Source organism: Siphateles boraxobius, unplaced genomic scaffold, assembly GCF_051911475.1.
Source record: "Siphateles boraxobius isolate OS27281-9 unplaced genomic scaffold, OSU_SipBor_1 65, whole genome shotgun sequence".
Taxonomy (NCBI): Eukaryota; Metazoa; Chordata; class Actinopteri; order Cypriniformes; family Leuciscidae; genus Siphateles; species Siphateles boraxobius.
In genome coordinates, this window is record NW_027509192.1 from 1141715 (window position 1) to 1158191 (window position 16477).

The window sequence follows — 16477 nt, forward strand, 5'->3', positions numbered from 1 at the left end:
ACAGGACAAAAAGGCATGCACAGGACAGACCCACACAGGAAGTGACTTACAGGAAGGATTTAACGTCCAGGCCTCGTTTCGTTATCTGACCCATCATGTGATCCACGCTGCCAGGGTTCCCATGAGAGGCACCACCTGACTTATAGCGGGATGCTCCAGCCGGGCCGCCCCTGGAGTTCCTCGAGCCGGTCCCGGTCCCGCCTCCAGGCCCCGCCCCACCACCCCCTCCTAATCCCGGCTGGGTGTGTAGCTGACCCAAACTCTGGGAGTTGGGAGGCCTGTTGATCAAATTCGGGGCCGGAGCCTGGATCAAGGGTTGCTGGAGGCTCTGCTGACGCAACAAGGTGCGAGGTCGAGGTATTGCCCCCATCGATGGGATTTGGTCCAAGGTCTCGGTCGAGGAGAGGGTGTGGTCGGACAAACTGTGCGGGCAGAGCAGGAGGGAGGGCAAGGAGCGAGACGAGGAAGAGCGGGAGATACAGAGCGAGGGGCGAGGAAGGAGGAGGAGAGAAGGCGGGACAAGAACAAAAGGGCGGGGTTGAGGAGAAGAATCCGAAGAGGATTTGTAAGAAGTCGGAGGAGGAGGATCAGAGGACGCAGAGGGGCATGGAGAAAGAGGAGACGAGAAGTTGAAGGGAATAAGTTCCGAATCCGGATGTAGGAGAGTCATGGAGTTGGTTAGGGATTGAAGAGGTGAGAATGGAGACATGGAGGAGGACGAGAGGTTTAGGGAAGGATGGGGGCAGAAGGAAATGGCCAGAGAGGAAAAGGACAATGAAAAGATAGTGTCGTCAGATGGAGAAGGGGGTAGAGGAGAGGAAGAAGGAGGAGGAGGAGGAGGAGGAGGAGTGCGAGATGTAGGTGGGGATAGGAGGAGAAGGAGAAAGAAGGAGAGAAGCATCAGACAGAGGCAGTAGCCACCGTAACACAGGTAGCAAAAGAAACCGCAGCCGCCCTGGTCTGTGTGTCCGTTTCCGGCCCGAGAGAGACTTCCTTGAGCGAACGACGAGCGGCGAGAATGTGTGTGTGTGTGCGTCTGCACGGCCTGTTTGCGTGCCGCTCCTGTGCGTGTCTGACTGGATCGCGGTGTGTGTCGGGTCTGCCCTGAACGGCCGTGCGCATGTGTGTGTCGCGGCGTGTGTGGCGTCAGTCGGCTGCCACCGGTTCTTGCGGGAGACTGTTTTTTGTTCTGTTGAGAGCCTCCCATCTCGGTCTACTCCTCGCACATGCCTCTCCTCACCTTTCTTCTCTTAACTTTGCCCATCGTTTCTTGCGACACTCGTTTTAAGTAACACCACGGCCCCCTGAGTTTCTTCAACAGCCAACCAACTACGCTAGATCATCCGTCATTCTTCTGTCCTCTCCTCCCCTCCCTCAGCAATTACATCCCTCTCTTTCTATCATTAGCCCTGTTTCACTTTAATCTAAAAACTGTGTCAAATTCACCTCAGAAACTTCGGTGAGTTTCACCTGAGTTGCACTCATGATTCCTGCATTTTCTGGCTATTCTACCTCATTTCAGCTTGCCTAATCCATGCTGAATTTTACCTTTAGGGTACAACGGTAGTCAGTACCATTAAATCAGGGGTGTTCGAAACTTCCCCAGGAGTCCTGAAGGGTTCAGCTCCAGCCCTAATTAAACACCCCTGAAGCAACTTATTAAAGCATATTAGGCATACTAGAAACTTGCAGGCAGGTGTATTGGGGCAAGTTCGAGCTAAGCTCTGCTGCACACCGCTGGTTTAAACACCCCTGCCATAAAGGGACATCTTTCAATCTTATCGAGCCCTAAAAGGTTCATAGTAGTACCTTAACCCTTGTGCATCCTTGTGGACATTTTAGGGTTTTTCAGGTTTTTTTTTAATCACTCTGCTTGTGTTAATGCTAACTGCATACAATTTGGCACAGGTGTGTATTTTTATTGGAATTTTACTATTTCACCGGCATTTCCTTTAAAAAATCTATTTTGCACTAGGTACACAAAATACTTCCTCTCAGCGCCTTTTGGACAAAAATGGTCCTATTGAAACCCATTAAAACTGCAAAAAAAAAATTATCCCAGGGCCATTTAACTATAAAATGATGCAATCTTTGTTTAGAGGCTTTCCTTCTGTTGGTAATTTTTACCATTTTTCCAGGTTTGGCCTATAGAGCAAATACTCGCTTTATTCCTGTTTTCTGCTTCAGCATATTATAGTGCCAATTGGAAAAATTATCCAACGATATTTGTGTGGGTGTGTTGATATGGATGTAAGAGTGTGGTTAGTAAGTGTGTAATAAAAAATATTGTGTGTATGCGTGTGTTTGTAATATTGAGAGAGAAAAACTCTACTGCAAATAACAAATCCAATCACTGTGTGCACCAGTAGAGTATGCTGGCACCCAATGGGGAAAATCTGTTACTGCCCCCAAACAAAATCTTACCGAAAGCTCATTTTTTGAGATATCAACCTCAAATTTGGAACACAATTTATTGAGATTTATGGCTTTGATTTTCTAGCTGTTTTAGAGTTCAAGTTGTTTCATAAAATATATATTTTATACAAAATAATGTTCATAAATAATTTTCATAAACTCACCCTATATAACTTTTTTTTGGATTTATACCAAAACCAAATATTTATACCAAACTTAAGTCTGTGCTCCCAAGATTAACATTTTTATGATAGTTTTTTGACATGGACATTTTTGTCCTCTATGTAGCTATGTGTAACTTTTTTTAATTGATGCACAAGGGTTAAAGGTGATGATACACAGGGTAACTTTTTGAGCAATGTTGCTGGGCAATCTTGCCGAGCGATTGTTGCTTGGGCACTTTCCCATTGAAAATGGGCAATACATTTCTATCTGGATAATATAGATCGGTCGTGAGCCCTATGTCTCATCTGGTTGCCTGTTGACGGCAACATTGTTCAAAATGTTGCCCCGTGTATCATCAGCTTTAGAGTACATATTACCATTCTAAGATACTAATATGCATCTTTTAAGGGTAGATAAGTAACAAGTGTCAAGCTGCTGTGCCCCTAAAGACACAATTAAGCAATTTTTTTTCTGACTGTCTGTCAGTGAACATTTGAAAAAAGTCATTAAAAAGAACGTTTCAGAGTGATTTGGAGTTTATGGGACATAAAACAAACTTGCTCCAGTGGAGGAAAACCATCTTGATACTGAAGTCAGCATGAAAAGGCATTCACATCGCATTTTACTTCTGTAATATAACATATTTTTCTGTCAGGATATGTAATGAGAAGATACTGCCTTCAAATACAAGGTGACACGCAAGTGATTTTAGTTGCAAAGAGAGAGACAATCAAGAATTTTTCATTTCCCAGCAACCACAGGAGACCTTATTAATGGTTCTGCATCATAATGAAGAGCCAAAGATGCACGTTAGGTGTGAAATTGATGCACAAACCTGTGACCGTATTAAACTGACTAAACGAGCATATTCTAGCAAAGTTTACAGCTATTATGCTTTAACAGGACACAAAGGAATACAAACTAAAGTACAACTTATTGTAAACAATAATTTATTTCTGCCAAGATTTAGATTTTACATGCCACCAGCTTGAAAGGTAGAATCAAAACGAAAATCAATGGTAGAAGTACCTCACACTGGTAAAGATGCCCGTATTGACATTCATTAATGTCACAGATGACCATGATGCATCAGAATCAGGGATTGACTGTAGCAGAAAGTGGTTTTCCAAAGTTTTTTCACTGGCCACAATTTTGAAAGCGGTACCATGGGGGTAAAACTGCCATATATATATATATTTTTTTAATATTATCTCATAATTTGGCAGCAGGTATATTAGGCTGCTGTCACTTTAAGACATGACACACGGATCCATTATATTGATACACATGCATTTTCTTTCTCAACTGTTTATGTTCACTTAAAACATGACTGTGTTTACATGAATGCTCGCCAAGACTGGCATTTTGACACTATTTTGTGTGTTTTTGACTGTTTGAGGGCAATAAGAACTCAATTTATACTGAGATGTGGCTTTATGTGCCGCACTTTGGGCATCACAAAATCTGCGGGAATGAGTCAAATTATGAACAAACCCACGCGGCCCTTTAACAGCAACAATATTCATCCGGAGCAAATGAAACGAGTGAGTGAGAGGAGGAGGGTTTGTGTGTCACTCGCTGATGGAGAGATGAGAGAGAGAGAGAGAGAGAGAGAGAGAGAGAGAGAGAGAGAGAGAGAGAGAGAGAGAGAGAGAGAGAGAGAGAGAGAGAGAGAGAAAGAACAGCTGGTATCCTGTATCTATTCTAAAGAAAATGAGTATTGGAAGTGTTTCAGATATTTCAGTATTTATATGTATCGAAAAATCTATATTTTTGACAACATGCACTTAGTTTATTATTTCCAGATGCCTTTTTAAAAGACTAAATTTTAAAAATCTATACATAATATATAAAATTCAATCGGTTGGTGGGTGTAACATGGACAAAACTGTTCAAAACCGTTTACAGTTAATGCTTTTGTTTTAAAATGTAGAAAACAAAAAGTTCTAGAAACAGTCAAACCTAAACCTGAACTAGCATGTTCAAAAGTAAAAGTTTAAAGAATCCTGCCATTTGAAACGGTTAGTCAGATTTCAAAAAGCAAAGGTAAGAAATAAAAGCACATGGCTTGAAGGCAGCATACTCCCATTATTGAGTCATTCTGCCCTGGATGTGAAGAATGAAGGTCAAGTTCAGTATTTAGAGCATCCCATTGGTTACACTTCTTTTTCAAATCAATCCTAATTTATTATTGCTGTAACCTTTATCACATTCACCAGCATTAAATTACGGCATTAACTACGACAGTAGCCTAAAACAATAACATATCTTCTTATTTATTATCTTATATTACTATTTTTTTCTTTCATCCTGCACTGTAGGACCAGGAGCATGTATTAATAATGTAAAGCTGGTCAGATTTGATTTCATGTTGAGCTGGCGTAAGTCTGAACTGGCACCGGCTCAAGTGTAAAGGGCATCAGTAGATGCAGGACAAACACCAGGGAGCAAAACAAGCCGTAGTGGAGAACAAGATGAAGACGAGAAAGAGAGAGACAGGGAAAAGAGGATGTGAGACACAACACAAGAGACAGACACATATATAGCGGCCTGAAAATAGAATCCAATTACTGACGGAGAAAAACGGAGGGCGTGTAGAGAGAGAGAGAACGAGAGAAGAACGAGGACTGGTGGTATGGATGGAGTGAGAGAAGAGAGATGTGAGACAGAGAGAGAATATGTGAGGTGCTGGAGGAGAGGAGGTGTTAGCTAAGGGTGTGAAGAAAACTTAAATTGAGCCCGTGTGTGTGTGTGTGTGTGTGTGTGTGTGTGTGTGTGTGTGTGTGTGTGTGTGTGTGTGTGTGTGTGTGTGTGTGTGTGTGTGTGTGTGTGTGTGGCACACGGATATTGAAGCGTTGTAGCAGCTCTGGGTGTGTTTCGGTGAGGTTGTGTTTTCGAGATCTTTTGTGAGGTTTGGTTCCTCGTTCATTACTTCATCTGTTCATTCTCCTGGTGTTTCTTGTTAGTTAGTCTCATGCTCAGCAAGAAATCAAAATTGTCCAAACTTGTGCATCACGTTTCCTGGTCATACGTCATTGGTGGTACGTCTCTGAAATATTATTTTAGATATACGCTTTGAACAATCCAGTCAATTCATGATGGATAAAATAACCCATATGGCATTTTTTGGCACAATATCTTTCAAATATATGCTATATATGTTGTAAACAGCACAGCTTAGTTAAAATATGTTTTTCAAATATGAATATAAATATTTTTTAATGCTAAAATATATTACAAAATGTAGTTCAAGGACACAAAAAACTTTTTTTGTAAATTCAAAATATATAAATATAAATGTATTTAGTTTCACAATGTACCAAAGAATGTCTCTAAAATATATATGAGGAAATATATTGTAAACAGCACAGATTAATGAAATATGATTTTCAAATATTAAAATATATTTCTAGTAAACCTTTAAATGCCAAAATTGGTAAATTGTATTTCAGGGGGCAGGAAAATGCATTTCCAGCCATAAAATACATTTTAAGTAAATGCCACATAAATATATAAAATAATATGATGAAAAAGACATAACTAAAACTTATCGAAAATACATTTGTATAAATATATTTACAAATATATTAGGAATATATTTTCAAATATATTTAAAAAATATATTTATAATAAATACAGTATATTTATCATAAAATGACATATAATATATATATAGCAAAATATAATATAATATAAATAAATATATATAATCTATAAAATATATTTAAATAATATGATGAAATATAAATAACTAAAACTTATCAAAAATACATTTATGTAAATATATTTTAAAATGTATATCAACAATATATTTTTGCATATTTTAAAATATATTAAAAAACATATCTGATCATTTATTTATTTGCTGTATGGGAAGTCCCACCCTACTTCTCTGACTGAATACTATTTTACTCAGAAATACACTGATTATGGAAGTAAAACTGTCTGGACTGAAATGAATCAGTTTGGGTTCTGTAAACTTTCTTTTACCGACGTAAGGAAATTTCCTCCTCTCTCAGGATTCATTTCACACTGCTGACAGATACACATTATGATTCACTGAAATATTAAGCATATTTATAGGACGTTTATAGGACGCATTAATATTTTGTGCTACACGGTTTCACTAGCTGGCGATTAATACGGAAAACTGGTGTTTAACATCCTCCAGCCATCGCTCATGTCACTGAAACGGCTTCTATAAAACTTTAACTGTGTGCCGATAGTTTGAAAAATCTAGTCTTCAGAAAGTCATTAGACGAAATGGGAACGCATCATATTTTCTCATCTGATTGTGATTAAAGTCCATAATTACACAGCTCACTGGAACACACTCTTAAAACTAAAGGTTCCAAAAGAAGGTTTTCACAGTGATGTCATAGAAGAGCCATTTTTGGTGAACATTCTTAAAAGAACCATTTGTTTTCTTAGTGTGAAGAACATTTTAATTATCTAAATCTAGAGATAAGACAAAAGAGAACCTTTTGTGGAATGGAAGGTTCTATGGAACCAATAAAGAACCTTTATTTTTAATTGTACTTGATTCTGATTAATTCTTGATTCTGGTAAACTGGAAGTTTCTGCACTGATATATACTTAATGGTAAACATTATAATGGCTGTTAGCTTTATATTGCAGATTCTTTTTTTCTCACAAAATACAATGAAATCAACATGTAATGCTGTTTGCAACCAATTTTACTTCAAAATGGGATTGAAATACACCATCTGGAACTGATTGGATTGTGAACGGTGTGCATTACCGGAGGGGAAAAGAAACTGACCACTTATGGAAAAAAAAAATACAGCTGCAGGAATGAAAGTCCTGTCTTTCAGTTTAAAAGAGTCAATCACTTTGTTTTAAAGATATACGGTTTAGTTTGAGCTAGATGGAAAGACTTTATTTTTATTTTTTTAAACTAAAGCTTTATGATTTCTTCCGCATTCTAGGAGCTGTAATTTTCTGTGTTCATCTACACTATCGTTCATAATTTTGGGATCTGTAAGATTTTTGAACGAAGACTCTTATACTCACCAAGGCTGCATTTAATGACCAAAAATAATAGAAAAAACAGTAATACTGAGAGATATTATTACAATTTCAAATAACATTTATTTGAAACAGAAATATGAAAGATTATGAAGGCCTTTGTTTTTACTTGAAATAATATGCACAGATTAATTATTCACATTAAGACCCCAATAAGAAAGTGCATTAAGTCAATTCTGAATTAATGTCAACATTAAACAAACCAAAAAAATCAATATTTCCAGTGCATTAATATGTTAAGTAGCCATATAACAACCCACATCATGTAGTCAGCCAGTCTGTAATATTGCAAAATAACCCCCTTCAGGCTCATACAAGACCCTTCTGCTTTGCAGTTATATTTATTATCCCTCACATTTCATATTCGCAGGCTGAATCAGGTGCATGATATCAGCAATTACGCCATCTTTTTGAGTCATTGCGGGTGTTGTGTTTTAAAATGGACTGAAATGAGTGATCGTCGCTTCTAAGTGCGTCTAAGTGTGTGTGAGTCAGTCGTACGGATTCTGCTATTATTAGACTGCAGGGCGGCCTGAAATCTCAGCAAAGTGCAGACCCACACAAAAGGCATTTTTAACTTTCTTAAACATCTCTCACACACACACACACACACACACACACACACACACACACACACACACACACACACACACACACACACACACACACACACACACACACACACACACACACACACACACACACACACACACACTCTCTTTCTTGTCTCCAGTGGGCTCGACTCACTTGCCGTTCTTGAAGTCTCCTGACTGCAGGCGGCTTTGCACCGTCTGCCACCTGCCGGCTTTAATGCCCCCCGTCATCATGTTCCTCACGCTGTCACTGCGGGACGGCCCCCCTCCGTCCCCAAATACACCCCCCACGGACCCTCTCTGCCCCCCGGGCACCGCCCCACTGGGGGGTCCGCCAGAGAGAGAGAGAGAGAGAGAGAGAGAAAGGAGGAAAAGAACAAACATTGGGAGAGAAGAAACGGTTACAGGTTTGGATAAATAACAATGATTTACCCCGTGAGAGCGTTACATGCGTGTGACCTCACAGCGAGCTACAAGACACAAACACAAGTCACCCTGGGCTTTTAAAGATGCAGTGCCAAGTGCAGATCCTCCTATAGGGGGCGTAGCAGAGCCTTACGAATGGATTTACATTACAACGACCCTGAGGCTTCAAATAACCACAGTTGCTCTCCCGGTGACATGCGTCGCATTAATGACACCCATAAATGTTGCAGACTTCATATAGACTTTTGTCATCGGTGTTTCATTATCGTGGTCACCGGTTTGTGGACCTGGTGAAAGTCATCATGCAGTTATCAGGAGATTTAAGGAACACTGCCGCACCACTCAAACACTCACAATACAACATCAACACCAAACGACATCAAAAACAGCAGGATAAGAGAAAAACAGCTTTCAGTGACAAAGCTGACAGCCGCAGATTGAAACAAAACCAGGCGAGGAATCAGATTTCAGAGAGAAAAATGATATATATATATATATATATATATATATATATATATATATATATATAGGCATATATTCTGTTTACTACAATAATTATTTTCAAGTTATGGCCAATAACTGACCAAACTGATGATAATAATAATATTTTACATATTTAGCGGTGATGCAAGTCATTAAAATTCTGGTCAATTCCAATAAGACAATATTTATTCTCATGTTATGGTCAATAACTGATAAACGGCTGATATTATATAGTGAATGTATACCGTCCTGGGTCGATAAAGACCCGAGGTATGCGTTTAAGGGTGAATTTAGGCATTGCAACATTATAATGCACAGTATGAAAAACGTAATATTATTTTTGAGATTTGCTAAAGATTACGTTTAAATTATTAAGTGCTTGTTAGTTGAAGAAAAATTTAAAAATGGGCAAAAAAATTTGCATGCACAATTAAATATTCAATTTGATGAACTTGGATATTTAATTGTGCATGCAAATATTTACCTATACAATTTTTAAAAAACTCTGCAACACTTTATTGTAAGGTGACGTAGTAACCCGTTACTACATGTAGCCTACTTACTATAGTAATACCAGTAAATTATGCATAATTACAAGTAACTAACCCTAAACCAAACCCTAACCGTAACTCTATAGTAAGTACATGTAGTTAATTAATATTACTTAGTTCTTTTTAAATAAGTACAATGTAACCGTCACCTTAAAACCAAATACTCTACATATTTAGAGCCAATAAGGGATCTATTCTGCATCCCACGATACAAGCATCTGAAATATCCATACAACATGACCATAACTAAAGACAAACTAGACTGTAAGTGTGTTCCAGGTGTGTTTTGCTTGAATCTGCGGCGTGCGTCTGAAACAGCAGAGCTTCAGTGCATTCACCCACACCGCTTTAATCCAGCAGGTCCACAGAGAAAGGAGAACCGAATCACCTGAGCCACCGCCGATAACGTGTTTATTTCACTTTTCATTTTCTAGACAGGCCGGCCCATCTGATTCTGAACCCCTCTGTACGACTGCCGCTGGTTTTGATGGAAACCATTCGTTTCTTTAGAGAAACCTGTCTGGATTAGGCCGGTGAGGGTTTACCGATGCCAAGAATCAGGAGTGCTGGAGAGACACATCGAGTACAAGCCCGAGAAAGGTCAAAGCACAGGGCAAAACGGGGGTTACCACACCACAACCAGACTGTAACGGTCAACCCTCGACGGGAGCCTACGGCACTGAGGGTCAGACGCCGTTCAAGAGCGCCTTTTGGTTTGATTGTTTGTTTCTTTACTGTTATTGTTGCTGTTCGCTGGATAGCTGAAGCTGGAGGGTTGTCCGTCTCCATGGTAACACCCCATGGGGGGAGGAGGGGGAGGGGGGTGAAAGGTTAAAGGTCATATGCTGAGAAGAGACGAGCAGGGCTGTAGGGAGTGAGGGACATTTAGGGTCCAATCGTGCAATTTTTGGGGTGAAACAAAACAGATTTGAATGTCAGGCTTAGCAAACTGTCCAATGTATTGATAATGTCCCTGCAGTCCTGCAAAGCTTAGTCAAGAATAAAATCTGCATAATGACTTTCATTCATATCACAAGGTTGAACGTGAAGTGTGCAATTTCTGTCATGAGCGTCACCACAGAACAGACTGGACTTCCGTTCGGTGCCGAAATTATAAAAAATTGTTTTTGTTAAATGAAACAAAGCTGAAATGAAAGCAATTCTAAACTTTTTTTTTTACATTGAAATTTTGCCTTGCTAACTAACTGAAATAAAAAGGTTTAAGTTGAAATAATAAAAACAAAAACTTAACAAAAACAAAAATTTACCCTAAATAGAAATATATATATGTTAAAAAAATACAAAAACACATAGCAAATTGACTAAGATTTGATTTAAAATTAAATCTGAAAATATAAATAGAAAAGCTAATTCAAAATATTAATAAATACTATAAAAGCATATAAAAATACCAAAATAACAGATTTATGGATGATAGTAATTATTTTCATTTTATAGGTAGAAGATAACCAAATAATAACCAATATTATAAGTAAACTATTTTGTTAAAAAAAGTTAAAATAAATTTAAATATCACAGCAAAATTAGAAATTACCATAGTGAAATATGATAGAAATTCCTTCTGAAATGTGTTATAGAAAAAAGTCACAAATATTAAGCGGTTAAACAATTAATTATATACTTAAAGCTTTATATCTCCATAGGTTAGTACTAAATGATAGCAAAAGTCGTGAAAATCTTAAAATAAGCTGAAAAATATCAGTAACGGCAGAAATTAAAAAGTTATATAAATAAATTATATAAACATATATGAATGTAATTTAAGTTGAAATGACTTAAAAATCCAAGTTGATGTACTCTAAAATTGAAGGCAGCAACTTGTTCTTTTACAGTGATACACATAACTGATATGGATATATTGTGCATATCCCTATAGCAGCAGAAATTACACACTTCATCTTTCACATATTTTGTCTTTATCTTGTCATTTCGTCTGGTGGTACTGTACTATCCCATACTATGGACCACAATCAGATGAAGGATACTATGAGTTTGGCATTATGAGTTCATTGCCATATCCTTTTGGAGAAGTGTGTTAGCGTACGGGATGCTTCCTCATCGTTACAGCCCTGCCAGGGATCGGGGATAAATGCTGGGTAACAGGTGAGATGCGTACAGTAAAATATGGGTTGTGTCAGTCTAAGCCCACAGTCCGCTCACTAACCGTCTGACGCACACTACTGCAACCAAACACAACAAAAAAAATGTGTTTTTAATAGGCTTTATGCCTATATGTTTGGTTCGCTTTATGCAACTTCTAAAACTGTTCGCCAAACTGTAATATAAACATATATTTTATTTTAATTTTTATATATATATTTTTAAATTGTATATAATATTCTTAAATCATTGTGAATTACAAAAAAAAGATTTATATATATATATATATATATATATGTAATGATTGTATATGATTATATACAATAAAAAAAATATTATTTTGGCGAGTCATTTTAGATTATTATATATATGTATATATGTATATATATATTATTATATATTGTATTTTTTATTATAAATAATATTCTAATTATATTGTAAGTTAAAATAGTATATATATATATATATATATACATATTTGCACACACATAAACATAATAACAAAAATATAATATAATACATATAAAAAATGATTTAATACTTATTAATATATTGACACAAATCTGTCTAGTTAGCAGTTTTAGAGCTGGTCTGTGTGTGTATATATCTATACATGCATCAGCGAGAAACTGTTGACGGACTATAAAGGAAACGATTATTAACAAAATAAAGACCGAATGATACAATTGTGTTCAGAAAACATTCTGGTTTAGTGTTCATACTTTCAGTTTTGCTTCTGGTTCTGTTCTGAATGTTAAAATAAAACAGAAAAAGCATTTTATCGACCATACGAATCATTTTCAGGAACATTTAATTTCGTGGTATAAATTTCAAATAAAAAATATATATAAAAAAAACACGAAATGGGTCAGTTCACAGCATGCGTCAGTCAGACGGTGTGTTCCTGTTTAAGTGGGCGGCTCTCGACCTGAACGAAAGACTTTCTGCTGCTAGTTAAAGTCTGGCAGCACAAATCTCGGGTGCGTTTGGGAAGGGTTTGGGTTAGGTGAGGTTCGGGTGAGGTATGAGTTGTGGGTCAGGGGTTTGGTGTCTCTTACCAGCCTGAACTGAGACTCACTTGAGTGAGAGGCGTGGATCTCCGTAAGGGGCATAAGGAGAAATGTTTAGTACAAACTCCTTGGGTGGGTATGAGCTCCAGCGCTGCTGCACTGAACTGCTGTCATTGTTATTCCAAAAGTCTCTGTCTAAATCACTGAAGAGACACACACACACACACACACGTCAGTGGAACATGAGCGACCCATTTCATCCAGCAATCCCCACACAAGACGTCTCCGGGAATCTCCACTTCTTCAGGACAGGAGGTGGAGAGGAAGAAACTGAGAGGTGCATAAAGGGCTTTTATCATCAAACAGGGAAATAACAACAGACCCAATGCATCCATAAAGCAGCAAAGCAGAAACGAGCAAGATTATACCTGTGAGTTCATTAGTTTATCAAAGATCAAGCGTAAGGGAGAGAAAGAGAGAAATGGAAAGCTGTGAAGCATCACACGTTATTAAACACAATCTCAAGTGCTCTTCGTGGTGACAAACCATTAATGTGTTGCAAAGAAAAGAAACATGTGGGAGACAGCAAAGGTGAGAGGTCAGGAGAAATGGGCCGGGTGAACCTGGTATTGGGGGAAAAGGTCATTTATGGTAAGTTATTATTTCAACAACAGCTTCAGGAAAAAAAAAAAAGCAAATGTGCAGTCCTAAAAAAATCAGATTTCCACAAGCACCTGCAAGCTTTAAATCCAGAGAAGTCATCAGTCTAAAACAGCAGCTGCAGTGTCACGAAGCACAACACACACCTCTCCCGGTGCGTGTGTCCGAGAATAACCGCCTCGTAAACAAGAAGACATGTGATCATAAGAAGAGGAAAACAACGGAAGCTCAAAGATCCCGCGCCCTCATTCAGACGCGCTTCAGAGAAACCCGAGTCGTTGGAAGGGAGAGATGCTTCCTCAATGAAGCGCTGGTCATTATCAATAAACTTAAATGCTCTCGTACTTGTGAAGTTTTTTCTTTCTTTTTTATTTCTTCAAAGCAAGTCTAGACTGAAAAAAACTTTTTACATACATAAAAATACATAGAGCAACATTGAAAAAAAAAAAAAAAAAAAAACGTAAATGATTGCATAGGCGTCTTTTTTTAAACTATCTTAATTATTATTGCTGATATTGTGTTATTTATTATTTTTTAATATATTACTCTTCCCATTTTTAAAATTATTTTTAATAATATTAATAAAGCAACATTTTATATACATTTGCTGATATACTATTATTTTTAATTATATATATATATATATATATATATATGTGTGTGTGTGTGTGTGTGTGTGTGTGTGTGTGTGTGTGTGTGTGTGTGTGTGTGTGTGTGTGTGTGTGTGTGTGTGTGTGTGTGTGGTATTTATGCTCCTGTACACAGATGATCTTTATTTTGATAATTAATTAATCATTCTAATCAACACACAAATGCTTGTCAATATGGTAAACGAAGGCTACATATCATTTATGAACTCCCAGTGCTTTTTTCAAGCTTATTATTTAATGAAAAAAAATTATGTAACTTTATTGCCTCTATGCCTTATGTAATTTTATTGCCTTATGTAACTATATTGAATATATAAATAAATAAATGTAGCCTACAAATTGAAATTCTCTGGGCTATCATGCTGTTACATTTTTTTTCCTAATATTTTTTACATTACTTATGCATCTAAGTTAGGCCCATTACTAAGTACATGGATTAAAACAACACTGAATTTGATCATTTTAGCTGCTACGTTTGTTTTAAACACATTTTTTGAGGCTCTCTTGCTTCCTCTGACGGACCGCCACTGCTTTAACGACTTCTGAAATTAATGATTTCCGTAGATTTAAAACACATGTATTTGTAGTCTATGGAGGAACAGTGAAGTTCTCCGCTGATTTCGTATTTTCAGGCATCGCTCCAACACAACAATCTTAAAAAAAGCCCCAAAGAACGAAATAATGCAAGTCCCTGCACCTACTTGATGGCTTTTTTCTCTCCTCTTCCTCTTCCTGAATCGGGAGACCCGACGGACTCCACTCCTGGTTTATTCCTCTTCCCCTGAAACAGAGAGAGAGAGAGAGAGAGAGAGAGAGAGAGAGAGAGAGAGAGAGAGAGAGAGAGAGAGAGAGAGAGAGAGAGAGAGAGAAAGAAATGGTTATCCCAGTCTCCTAATTGATCACAAGCTTCTCCACCTCCAGTTTCTGTTCATCTAGCATTATTCCTTCTTCCCTCTCTCTTTCTCCTCCCTGATGCTTCGTTCTGATTGCTTAAATCACAAGGTCCGTCCTAGGTCTTCTCCATAGCAATTAAACCACACACAAGCCTCATATTTACATGGAAATAGCCAATTTAGCTTTACCAGAGTCACAGGCCGGCGGAGAGCGTGTGGGAGAGACAGACTGACAGAAAGTGTCTTCTGAGGAGTAGGAGTTATTGTGGAAACCCTTCATAGACGTCACTGCTGTCCGCCTCTCCGCGCCATAAACAACATGTTACAGGGAGTTTGTGACACAACCTATATTCAGTGTTAGATTTAAGGAGACACCGGCAGGAGTTACGCAGGTTATGTAATCAACTGTTGAATTTACACCATAATACAAAAAGGTTTTATTTTTTTTTACTGAGCATTCATTAAGTTTATGACTTTTTTGTATATAAAATGCCTCATCAGAGTTGCTTTACTGTAAATATATACATGACACCATCTTTACAGTATAAATGTGGTCATAAATGGTTAAAGTCCCCCTGTGGTGAAAACCAAGTTTTTAATGTTGTTTATATGTCTATGTGGTGTTTTTAATATGCTTTAAAACAAACCATGTGTAAATTCATAAGTCGACAGCATTGCTGAGTATTTTCTCTTTAAAACCGCAGTGAACCAAAGACAGTCTCAAAAACACGGTTTGAAATCGCTGGTGTTTCTGACGTCAAACTACCTTGTAACCAATCAGATCAACGCGTGATCGTCAACGGGTGGATCTCTGAGCTGACTGAGTGAGTGGAGGCGGGGCTCATTTGCATATTTATAGAACCGCGTGTACTAAAGAGGCAAGGGTGTCGAGTTACATTCAAGCTATGTTAAGGCATGAAGAATTTCATTTCAAGAAAAAAAACATTTAAATATGTAATTTTGGTGATCGAAGATGAGTTTTAAGGGATAAAATTCTTGACTACAGGGGGACTTTAAATAAAAGCAAGAAAAGAAGACCAATCATAACTCAGGATGCAAATAGAAGACCAATCAAAAAAAGAATCAAATGAAAATATTGCTAAATTGAACAAATGTCCAACTGTAAAAAATGTTGCTGCAATTAGTTATAACAATTTAAAATTTGTTGAGATAACTTAAATATCCAACTTAACTAAACTAAAGCTAAACTTTAATCTTTAAAAAACTTTTAATTTATGATAAATAATAACAGCAATAATCTTTTACAGTATAAAAATGTTAATTAATTAATTAAGTAAGTAAATTCTTCTTATTGGCTTCCTCTGATACCTTCCTACTATTTTAAACCTCTAGACAAGGTTTTGACAAGCGACATTCAAAAGTAGTTAGTCTTAAACTTTTCTAGTTTCATTTACTTGCAAGTGAAAAAGGTACTTCAGGTGTTCAAATATAAAGGGAAAA

At 37.4% G+C, this 16477-nt stretch overlaps 1 protein-coding gene across 2 annotated transcripts in view; it reads right to left on the reverse strand.

Annotated features, from left to right (window-relative positions):
- The window catches only part of syt7a (synaptotagmin VIIa), a 138523-nt gene that overhangs the window by 34026 nt on the left and 88020 nt on the right, over positions 1-16477 (reverse strand). Inside the window, exons 3-6 of one of the 2 annotated variants that reach the window (XM_077210098.1) lie at positions 14825-14904; positions 12882-13016; positions 8377-8544; positions 51-422 (exon numbers count right to left, since the gene is read on the reverse strand). In XM_077210098.1, the coding sequence (XP_077066213.1) occupies positions 51-422; positions 8377-8544; positions 12882-13016; positions 14825-14904 (755 nt within the window). The remainder of the gene's footprint in view (positions 1-50; positions 423-8376; positions 8545-12881; positions 13017-14824; positions 14905-16477) is intronic. The other variant, XM_077210099.1, reaches the window with a different exon arrangement.